The sequence below is a fragment of the Ctenopharyngodon idella genome, chromosome 15, assembly GCF_019924925.1.
Source record: "Ctenopharyngodon idella isolate HZGC_01 chromosome 15, HZGC01, whole genome shotgun sequence".
NCBI lineage: Eukaryota > Metazoa > Chordata > Actinopteri > Cypriniformes > Xenocyprididae > Ctenopharyngodon > Ctenopharyngodon idella.
The window spans coordinates 20,094,346-20,106,824 of record NC_067234.1 but is presented as its reverse complement, the minus strand read 5'-3'; the positions used below and the strand labels follow the sequence as shown (position 1 = coordinate 20,106,824).

The 12,479-nt window shown below is 35.8% G+C and overlaps 1 protein-coding gene across 4 annotated transcripts in view; it reads left to right on the top strand.

Annotated features, from left to right (window-relative positions):
• Nucleotides 1-12,479, top strand: part of dpf1 (double PHD fingers 1) — a 71,121-nt gene that overhangs the window by 9,108 nt on the left and 49,534 nt on the right. For all 4 annotated transcript variants that reach the window (XM_051862405.1, XM_051862406.1, XM_051862407.1 and 1 more), the window contains exons 2-3: nucleotides 8,089-8,118; nucleotides 12,312-12,472. In XM_051862405.1, coding sequence (XP_051718365.1) covers nucleotides 8,089-8,118; nucleotides 12,312-12,472 — 191 coding nt within the window. The remainder of the gene's footprint in view (nucleotides 1-8,088; nucleotides 8,119-12,311; nucleotides 12,473-12,479) is intronic.

Here is a 12,479-nt window from a genome sequence, read left to right as displayed (position 1 = left end):
AGATGAATTTCTGGTGAATTTTCATTTCATGTCGACTTTAATGGGATCAAAATATGGACAAGAAAACATTTATTTGCATTACAACCCTTTTTCTTGACAATAAAAGTGTTTCCAAATGGCTACTTGCTAGTGACAGAACAGGCTCCAAATCTCAGTTCGTACAGCAGACACAGCAACTTCAATTTATATTGATATTACTGCTCATTTCGTATTGTTTCATACTGTTCTTTACTTCAATGTTTAATCTTGGTATACTGGCTGTCCACTGTCCGACATAATCAACTTGCATTTTCTTTTAAGTCGATAAGATACATAAATGTTTATGTAACATTTGGCCTGAGTTTTGACTCTGCATCTGTTAATGTGCTGCAGTTCTTCCAGTCCTCAATAAGCTAGACTTCAGCAGGCTGGAGGAAATGCAGCAGCACATCTGTAGAGCGAGAGAGGCAGATGAAGAAAGAAATGAGATAAATCATTTGACTGGGTAGTGTAGTGAAAAAGAGGAGGGAGGGGTAGTGGGGCGGATGACGAAAAGGGAGAGGTGCTCGAGGAGGTTGCTATTGCAAAGTGTAATCTACAGTACTGATGGGGGATGGGCATGCCAATATCCTCTCTTAACAGTCCTAAGCTCATGAAAACTGTGGGCCACATCAACATATTAGTCAGCCTCCACCATCAGTGGCACCAGCCACAGCAATTCAGCTTGGTTACTTTAACACCCACATGTGATGCTAAGATCCACTTACAATGAAGTACCATAGTATTCTTTGAAATATCTCGGACTGCTGGTATGAATCATTCAGTCCATGGTATTACCATCTGATATAGTGGTACTGCCGCAGCATTTTTTGGTAAGTAGAGTTTAGGCTTATGTAAAGATTATCTGGCACATTCCATGAATAAGGCACACTGTATGACATTTTAAAAAGCATTAAAGGCCCAAATCTCATGCGTTTTTTATTTATTTATCTTGTGAGAGCTATTAGATATGTTAGATAAGTTAAAAACACCTATCATGAAAGAACTAGTTTCAAGCACATCAAATTTCTCTTCATTTGATTCTCTTTCTTTTTATGTCTTGACCATCTAAACTAAGTCCAACAATTAAACATTAATTTTTTCTTGTTATTTAGACCCCTTCTACAGTAATCTCATTACATTTACACAAATTGTAGAGTTGACTGCATTCGAAAAGCTCAACCCTGTTATTTTAAGAAAAAATTATGGTTACACTTTATTTGGTAACACTTTGTGTCATTGTTACACGTTACATGTAGTTACTGTAGTAATAACTATAAATTTTGCATAATGACATGCAACTAACCAAACCCTCATCCTAAACCTAACCCTATAAAGTACATGTATTTAATTATTATTACTCAGTACTTATAAAGTGTATAATTACACTGTAACACGGACACCTTAAAATAAAGTGTAACCCTTTATTTTAAGGTGTCTTTGTTACACTGTAATTATATAGGCCTATTTAAGTACTGAGTAATATAACTACATGTACTTACTATAGGGTTAGCATTAGGGTTTGGTTTAGGGTTAGTTGCATGTAATTATGCATAATTTATAGTTATTACTATAGTAACTACGTATGTAACAGCGACACTAAAATAAAATGTTACCTAAATTATCAAACAAATCTTTTTTTCCCCTTTAATTGATGGGCTTATTGGTAACTACATTATTAATATTTAATGTTAATTGTGAGAAGATAGCACGATAAACATTTTCTCAAGGTTCAGCACCTCATTTCACTGACGAAATGTTAAAGAAATAAAAATAAATATTTATAACAAAGTAAAATGCTTCAAGAGTTTAAGACACCTTGTATCCTATTCATGTAGGTGCCACAACATTCTTCAAAATATTAAGAAACATATTATTAAGATATTGTTAGTAATGAAAATGATGACCCTGGAGCATATAAAATATTATTACCCAATATTTTTTCAATCTATAAATGAATATCGCATATATGATATCTTTACTATACTGGCAGTTGCTGGTTACTAAATTACTAAATTAAAATGAGTATATTGTAGTTTATTTTATTTTTTTTTTTTTAAGAGCATGTGTGTGTTTGCATTCAATCACTTGGGAGTCTCTGTACTGTAGTTCAACAGGAGTTTGGTATTTTACTGACACACTGCAGCCTCTAGAGGGAGCTCTCTGTTACTTTTCAAAAGGACAACTGTTAATTGAGACTAATTGGCACTGTAGGGAGTTTTCTGGTAGTGTACTGAGTATAATGAGGAATACACCAGTATGTTTCAAGACAAATTTGGACAACATCTCCCTCTGCCTCCTCGCTGCTTTAAATTAAATAGGCTACAGAAGAAGAGCTAATTTTGGAGGTTGTTCTATTTTTGAGGGTCATAGTTGAGCTTTGCACAGGAGTGACAGTGTGGATGCTCGAAGCTATGCGCTCCTCTCCAATCATTTCTTTTTTTTCTTTCTCTTTTGGTTTGGGGAAAAGGCACCATGCTCTTGAGGTTCTTGTTTTCCTTTGTTTAGCAAGTGTGTGTGTGTCAGCCTGGCTTTCTTTGTGTAAATTGTAAGTGGTTATTACATGCATGCATTCATATCGTATCAAGCATGCGTTATCAATGCTGAACACATTTTATTGCAGGATTTGACATGTTGACAATTCTCTTTAAAGGCTTTAGCTGCAAAGAAAGGACTCTTTAAGTGGGCAGCAGCTACCAAAAATAGCTTTAAGAGAGTAGATTATAATTTGGAGGCTTTCTTTCATTAGCCTTTGCTTTGATATATACTGTCAATATAGCAACACTGTGCACCAAACTCAAATGTAATGAAAATTCAAGAGTAATTGCGTCAGATGTATCTGATTAGATCTGTGCTCCATTTGTCACTGATGCTGACAAATTGAAGCCTGGCTTGAAAGTTTTTGTCCAAATTCTCCTTCACAATAACATATTCACTCACTTCTATTAACTCTTTCCCTGCCAGTGTGTTTTTTTTTTTTTAAAGTTGCCAACCGGCGCCGGCATTTTTGATCATTTTCACAAAACTTCATGACCCCCATAATATATTGTTGTATGAATATCTGAACATGCAATATATTGAAAGAAAGAACAGAGCCTCTGCTTTTAAACAAACAAACAAAAAAAGCATTTTATTTTAGCTTAAAGCTTTATGCCTTTCTTTTTTTATCAACACTTGAATGTGACAAAATGTAATATAAGTCTCTGGTGTCCCCAGAATTTTCCTGTAATGTTTCAGCTCAAAATACCACACAGATAATTTATTATAGCTTGTCAAATTTGCCCTTATTTCTGCCAAAATTTCTGCCTAATTATGCCAAAAACACGCTGTTTTTGTGTGTGTCCCTTTAAATGCAAATGAGCGGCTGCAGTAATGGTGTTCAGCCTTACATTGTTCAAACAGGAGTCGGACACTGATGGAGAGACTCAGGAAGAAGTTACAACTTTTAGAATGAAACTGGATGTTTCTGAATGATTAGTGGATAAATTTATGTAGTTGCTGTGGAGTTGATTCAACTCATCGACTAGCATGTGCCGTCATGTTAATCTTTTGTGCAAATCCAGCATTGAATTGACCCTCATTTGTGAAGCAGTCCGACATAAAATGACGGCATGGCAACAACACTCAACTACAGCAACTCTTCCTCTTCTCTAAAGCAGCCCAACATGGCCTCACCCCCTTTGTTGCATGTTCTCCGGGGCAAGGTTTATGTAAATTTTGGGGTTTGTGATGTCACCAACCCAGGAAGAAGCTGTTTGTAGTTCCTACCAGCCGTTTGTTGTAGTCCTTAAAAAGCGATTACTGTAAAAGAAAATATCTCCCTTTGCATTGAACTTTGAGCGTCGTAACTTTGCAGATGTTGTTTATGCTCAAACAGCAACATTACACACTAACTAAAGTTAAAAAAGTGAAATCAATAATCAAGGACCCCTTTAAAAGAGCAACTTTTTGAACAGAAAGCTGAGAAAATTGTGTTTTTGCCAAACACTACATCTGGATCGGATTTAGAACGATGATCAAAACATAGATGGAGTAGATCGCTTCCATCAACACCCCCAAAGCTTCATAGTCCTATACCTCTTACTGGGTTGACATTTCATTTGGTAACGTTAGACAATTTTGATTTATATGCTGTTTAATATTTGATGATCTTGTTATTTTACATGTAGCAATGCTTCTATTGCTTATTTCTGCTTCTTCTTCACCTGTGTTTTGATCTGGAGATTATGCCATTCCGTAAAGAGTTAAAGAAATCCATAGGTGCTCATTCACAATCGAACACTGGTCACCTATGATATGAGGAACTGTGGTTAAATTACAGAGAGAACTGCAGGGAACAGTGTTGATCGAGCAAACTGGAATTCACAGAGTTCGTCCTACTTTTAGACTGTATTCCATATGGCCGGCTTTCGTTCATCTTCCAGCAAGACACGTTTCACAGCTTTCAAGGCCACTGCCACAGTATAATATAATGAGATTGTGTAAAAAAAAAAAAAAAAGCAAACAAACTGAGAGCGGCCATTTTCTACAGCTGTCAACTTATTACTGAAAGCCAGACTTGTTCCACTAGCAGCACACACAGGAGTGAGGTGATGGAATGGAGAAGGGGGGCTTGATGGCTCTGTGCTCAGACTAGAAAGAGGCAGAGGGGGGAGGGAGCATTGGGTTGAACCTCAGGGGTGAGTTGCTTTGCATTTGTGTCTTTTTCACTACCCATTTCCTTCTAAGGCTTTCAAGTCTGTGCCCAAGTCTACATCATAGTAACTCACTTTTACTTTAAATTATTGGGAAAAAATTGTTTGCATTCTATCTGCATGGGTCGTGATTTGCCAACACACTGGTGACAAAACAACATTCGCCATAGGGGACAAGGACTGCCACTTAAAAATAAATAGAAGGAAACAATTATAAACTATCTTATCTTATCTTATATTATATTAGTATTTAGTTTGTATATTTAGATTTCTATAATATATTTTATAGTTTTTATATTTATAATCCAAAAAACTATTTAATTAATGTAAAATAATACATTTTTAAATCACTTTTCATATTGACAAATAAATAAACATGTTTAACTGTTTATTTAAATGTCAAATGTCAACTGTCCGATGACATAACGTGGTTAGCAAGGAAAAGTAAAGCAATTTGTATTGTATTATAAAAAATTATAATATATTAGCATTATATTATAATATAGTATATTATGTTATAATATATTAGCAAGGAAAAGTAAAGCAATTTGTAAATGCTTTATAAAAATGCAATTTAAATGTTTCATTTAAAAATTATTTAACATTTTATTATTTGTACATAGTTATTATTTATTATTTAACATTTGTAATATTTACTGTTATATTTACTTTACATTTTTAAACATTAATTAAATAAACAGATTAAATATGTTTATATTCATTATTTAGATTTTTTTAAATGAAATTTTATTTTTTAAATATATTTAGCAATTTTTAGCAATTATTTATTAACTGTTTTGTAAGTGACATTCCAAGTCCTTCATTCATTCGCTAGTCCTTAAAAAAAAATCATAAATAGACATATTTCAGTGCTTCCCACAGGTTTGAAATATACTTGCAGTGGTAGCCGGGTGGAAAATCCTCCTGTTACCCATGGCACAAAAATGATCTACTACATGTGACAAACATCAAATAATGCGTAACTTTTAAAAATATTTTTATTTATTGAAATTCATTTTGATACAGATTATGCTGTGTTTTGGGAGATATGAAGTACTTTTTTATCCATTTACCACAAAATTTCTCAACTACACCATGTGCATGCATATGAAATATTACATTTTTATGAAGAAAAAAAACATTTTAATGATGATCAAAATTAATTATTCCTTGTTTCTGGATATTGATCTAGGTGTTAGAGGCAGAATTCTGTAATCTGCTGGTTAGACAAATCTGTAGGAAATACATTTTTAGTGTAATTACCATATACATCCAGCAGAGGACCCATAGAGATCCATTTATTTTTCTGGATGTGGCCAACTGCTCTTATAAATGCAATGTGGAAGGAACATGATCGCGCGCGCGCACCACCGCGTGTCTTTGCAGCACATGTGGAATTGTCAGTGGGAGTAAACAGTTCTCGCGCACACTGAACGAGCAGGTACGAAACGCGTAGAGCGAGGGGAGACTTTCCAATACCTAGTTAGGGGCCGTTCACGTCGCGTCTTTTGCGCGCTCAAGTTCGTAATTTTAAATGTAGACGCGGGACGAACGCGCTCAAATAGAGATCGAAAGCTCTGCCAAGATGGACTAACAGCTGATCATACCTGTACAGGGCGGGTTTTTTATTTCTTATCTCCATAAGTAGTAGTATAATCTAGTAGTAAAGCTAATGCAAGGTCTGGAAATACATTTATCCTTTGCTGAAACTTATTCGTCTTCATGGAGAACGCGGCTCATGGTTGCTTAGCAACGAGCGTTTTTGAAAAGAGGAGAAAGTGCCGCGGCTGGCGTTTTCCATGAGTTTTTAGACGAAGTGAACATCCTCTAAATCGAACGCGGATGATTTCATTATCATATCTCGGGCGGATAAAAAAGTAAAAGTGGATAAAAACAATAAAAGCAAAAATGTGTCACCAAATATACTTGGCCGGCTGTTAATATACAGCCTGGGCGGCCCGCCCAGGTAAAGTCTATGTATGGGAAGCACTGTATTTAGATATAGTTATATAAAATAATAGTTATTCAAAAATGTACTGTGTATTTTATTACTTTTTAATTATATTGTTAACAAAATATATTATATGAATCAGACATTGGCACCAAACTAAAGCTAATGTGTATTTTCCTCCTGCTGTGTTTCTCATTGGTCAGTTACATCAAAGTGAAATCATAACACTCAGCATCAACTATCTGAAGGCTAAAATCAAATTCACACACACACACACACACACACACACACACACACTGACCTTTCACTCCCTCTAAGCATAGTTTTACTCACAAAGAAGTGAGAGCTCTTCCTCATGGCACACTGGCATACACACTTTTCCCCGTGGATGCCATTCCTGGCCGGCTCTGCCCACACAAAAGCCAAACTCTGTTTGGTTTGCTTCAGGCTTTGGCTTCCTCTTATTGATTTTTCTTATATTAGCTAACCTCACCCATTTCTCCATTCTGTCAGCTTTCCTCCAAGATACCTAATGTTTTTAGAGCTCTCATACAGCGTGAATACAATGTCTCTCAGTAATGTAATTAAAGAGGCAATAATAAATGTTTTCTGTTTGCTATTCCTGTAACTGCCTATCCTGTCAGCTGTAAAACTGCAGCATGCTGCTGCCTCATGCTGCTCATGTGGCAAGTCAGAAAACACAGGCAAGGTATCCGATCCTAGTTTCAGAGCCAGATATAATCAGACCAGTTAATCGGCTGGTACAATCAAAAATCCTTCCAAAAACATTGTCAGTGGATAATAAATAGTCTGCTTTCAAACTTTTGTAGTAAAGTTTGAGTAATTGTTGTGTCAATTTAATTTTGTGTGTCTCCTTTGGGATACTTCATCCAAGAATCCAAGAAAATACTGTAATTTACTCATGGTGTTCCAAACCTGTATGACTTTTTTTCTTTCTTTTTCTCAGTGTTTTTTTTCCACACAATGAAAGAAAATGGGATCCAGTGTTGTTTTGTCACAAACAATAGAAACTTTCTTTAGAATATTTCCTTTTGTGTCTCACAGAAGAAAGAAAGTCATACATGTTTTGAACGACTTTAAAAGCTTCTTTTTTGGGTGAACTATCCCTTTAAATTGTATTACATCACCATTATACTGGTCATAGGTCATCCTGTTCTTTAAATACTGGCATCAGAAAAACCTACATAGGTTGACCATGGTTAAGAGGCTTTGTCTGTAGTTCATGATATTGCATTTTGCAATTAATCCTTTATTCATTTGTCATTTTTCTGTTCATTTATCATAGTTGACATGGATTTCCATCTTATTTAATGATATTTCATTGTCCATAACCTCTATAGTCTCTGGAATCAGATATTTTCTGCATCTGCTCATGTCTATTTCTGTCTTTTTCCCCACTCTTAGGCAATCAAGTGGAACCGTCATAAAGAACAGGTATGCTTTTTAAATCCAATACATTGATCTTCCTTCTTCTCACTCATGCATAGTTATACCCAGAACACAGAGTGTTAAAGTCCGGTTCACTTTGGTGAATTTTTTTTAGGCGAAATCCAGTCATTTCAACAGGAATCCACGCTATCTGTCATTTCAAATGAGGGCGAAACGTTTCCCCTTGTAGATTTCACAATAGGGTTCAAGTTGGTAGTGAATTTGCTGCATTGACCAACAGTAAGCTGCTTGGTTTAAAAGTGACCTCTCTGTGAGCTGTGCTTCATACATTGCTACACTATTGACTATGGACAATAGATTTTTTTTTTCGCCCATTAGATTTTGCAGAAACTCCACTAATGTGGCCACACTTTAAACCACCAGCAGAAGTGGGCTCATTAAGAGTCAACATGTTTATAGGTTCCTCAAATCAGTTTAAGTAACTGTGACTTATTTTCTTCAAACGGTTGCTCCACAATGAAAGTTGTTTACCTGAAAGAGAAAATGATCATGGAAGAAGACATTTAATGTTAATGCATTCTAATGGCGCCCCTTGTGGCAAAGTGGAGAATGCAGCACGAATTTGCATTCGCATCATATATTTCTATGAAAAAATATAATATTTTAAAATTAAGAATTCCATCCCAAGATTTATTCATTTGTTTCCTCATTTTAGATAAATCATGCCATGTTGTACCAATTCGTTTCATTGTTTTAGTTTAATCATGGCCAACTATCACTCATCATATTTAACTAAATTAAAATAAGGTAACAAATTAGTACAACATGGCCACGATTTAACTGAAATGAAGGAACAAATTAGTACAATGTTAATAAGCTTTGGGAACAAATTCTTAATTCGTAGCCACAATATCTATTTTTTTCTTCCGCACCACATGTGCGGGGCTTCGTATATTTCAGATCTAATTGATTGCTTTTTCATTGTGCTCATGGGATATGAAAACAAACATAAAGAGAAGCCACCTTATCTCACCGATTCAGGAAGTTCTTGAGGGAACTGCTGTTTTGCAACTCTTTTTGTTGGAGAGGCCCATTATGGAGTATTCTGTTTAAAACATTCAAACTCCAATCAGAAAGCCTTTCAGAATTTGCTCGAAAACAGTCTTGAAAGCTCATTTAACAAGATCTTACCCTGAAGAACAATTTTTCACATATCACAGAGACTCCAACTTTGTTTTTTTACTCGCTCTCTGACCTTTAGATATTGTCGGTCCATTGTGCGAGATTGACCGCAGAATGAGTATCTGCTGAGTGTAGAGGTGTTTAAATGGAGAACCACAGCACTTCACCACAGGACTTAATATTTCCTCTCGGGTGGACCTGAGCACATGACATTCGATGCACTGTAATTTACTGCCCCTGCACATTTAGTGACTTTTCAAGCAACCCACATGTTGAGGATTGATTTCAGCCCACACTGAATGACCAAGATGTGGCCCCCAAATCAAACATGGACTAAATTAGGTAGAAAATGTGTTGTTTTGCTCTGGCCGCCATTTTGTTTAGAGAAATGAGGGTTATTTATTTCAGCCTGACTGAGTTGTTAGTCTTGAGCCACAGGACTCTTCATCATTCCCCTGCAAGGAGAAATGGATGAGTTCACCAATCACAATGGTTTTATACTTACATCATCAACATCACCTCAAGCCTCTGTCAATTTGTTATCAGGCTTGTTTCAGGGATGCAGTCATTGTTGCATGATGCAATTTTCCTTCATTTCTCACTCCTGTTTGCAGACCAGTGCTTTTGATTACAATGAAACAAACGATGACGCATCAGCAGAAACCAGTCGGACTGTGTCCCAAAACTCCTGTCCTCACCAATACTTCCATAGGGCTAATTTTTACAATAGTGTAACATAGCAGGGAGTTAACTGTCATTTATTCAGCCAGTTCGCAAAAAGAAAGAAAGAAGAAAAGGCAACCGCGGAAGAGCAGGGTTAAGAAGACTATTGTCAGGACTTTTTAAGCATCCCCCAATTATTTCTGCACTTTTGATCTTTCCTTGTGTTAACAATGGGAGAGAAAATGCGAAATAACCTTCAATGCTGAATAAACTAAAACAGAATCAAAAGAATATCTTGACTAAATTCAATGGCACTTTGATTTATAACTTTGCCAAACATTATTATCTGATTTTGATTGGTCATTTGGGATTCTGTGCAAGTTTCATAATTACTTCTAATTGTCCTTGAATTATGGTTAAAGCGTACTGCTGAATGTACTGACAAGCATTTATGGTAAACTAAAATATACTTAAAAGTTCAATGTCATTTCTATTAAAAATTTAATGTACGTTATTACTGTACTTTTTAAAAGTGTAAGTTCACCCAAAAATGAAAATTATCTTATGATTTACTCACCCTCAAGCCATCCTAGGTGTATATGACTATCTTCTTTCAGACGAACACAATCTGAGATATATATTTAAAAATATCCTGACTCTACCAAGCTTTATAATGACAGTGAATGGGGGGCATGTTTTGAAGCCAAATGCAGACGGCTGTACGCATCGATTTACGGCGAAAGAGTGAACTCTGACTCAATGCGTGATGCAATGACGAATGCGGAAGAGGATAGAACAAAACAAAACACCGGTCGTGAATTAGAAGTCTAAAACGAGAATTTTTAAAGAGATATGTCAGAGGATTTCGATATAAGAGTAGAGGAGCTTGAGTTTGTTGCCCAGCCCTATTTGTTTAAACCGCAAGAGGCGTCCAAGCTACGATACTCCTACATCCTGCGTCATACATTGTGTCAGATTTGGCACAAGTCGACTTGTGCAGTATGCGTATGGTCGTCTGGTGGAAGCTAGTTATTTTAGATTATAAAATTTTAAATATAGATATTTTTCAAAAACACATCGCTTCACTTCAGAAGGCCTTTATTAACCCCCTGGAGTCGTATGGATTACTTTTATGATGGATGGATGCATTTTTTGGGGCTTCAAAACACCCCCACCCCCCCGTTCACTACCATTATAAAGTTTGGAAGAGCCAGGATATTTTTAAATATATCTCTGATTGTGTTCGTCTGAAAGAAGATAGTCATATACACCTAGGATAGCTTGAGGGTGAGTAAATCATAGAATAATTTTCATTTTTGGGTGAACTATCCCTTTAAATGTGTTAAAAAACATAGTCATGTAAGTGTACTCTCTTACATGACTAGTACACTCGGGTGGCCTTTTATTTCATTATATTGTATTATTAACAAGTACAGTTTAAAAAAAAAAAAAAAAAAAGATTTGAAATACATTACAAGTGCACATTCAGGACAATCGAGTGCATTACTTTTTCACAAGGGAGCCTCCCATCCACCCACGCTAAAATTTTAAAAAACCTCATTAAACTTTGAGTCATAAGTTTTCATATTCAAATATGAATGTAAATCAACTACTGATCTGTAAAGCAATATATAACAGTTGCTACTGACTTATTCATGAGTTATTATAAAGTGTTTCCCTGATCTTAAAATTGTTTTACAAATACAGCAGTTTGCTAAGCAGGTTTCTCACTGCAGCCTCAGCAATAAAATCACTGTTTGGTACTTTTGTCCTGAGCAGTTTCAAGCATGCAAACATACTCTTGAGGACAGAACTGTTGACTGTGCTCTTTTTTTTCTTTCTTCCACATGAACCATTAATGCTCACCATGCTGCAGTGTTTTTAAACAGCAGTTCCTAATACCTGAACCTTTTATCTACGAGTGAGAATCTGTAAAGTATACTGCAATGCACATGTGATATGTTTCTAACAGAGCTGGAAATGAGATTTATATTTCCCAATCAGAATCCAGCCAAGAATTTTATTTACCTCCTGCATGTCAACTACAAAGGGTTCTCTGCATAGATGGATGAAAATTTAAAGACCCCTTGAAGTTACTTGGACAAAAATCTGTTTAGCACAACATGACTCATCAATATTTTTTACTCTAATTTCCCAGAAGAGAAAGACTGTAAATTTTGAATGCTTAAATATGAATTTTCTCAATGTTTAAGTGTTTACTAGCATATAGATGACTTCAAAGCTAACACACATAAGCCACAAAATCTCAAATTTCACTTTAATTTTGATTTATTATAATAATCCATTTTTTATTAGTTGTTGAGCAGTGAAATCATGCCTTCTTAGATTCAAGTGTTTGTTGTAACACATTCCCTCTTTTTAATTGTTTCCAGCCTTGGTGAGGAGTTTTACCGCGAGGCCATTGAGCACTGCCGCAGTTATAATGCTCGACTTTGTGCAGAGCGCTCCATGCGCCTGCCCTTTCTCGACTCCCAAACAGGCGTAGCACAGAGTAACTGCTACATATGGATGGAGAAGACCCACCGTGGGCCAGGTGTGTT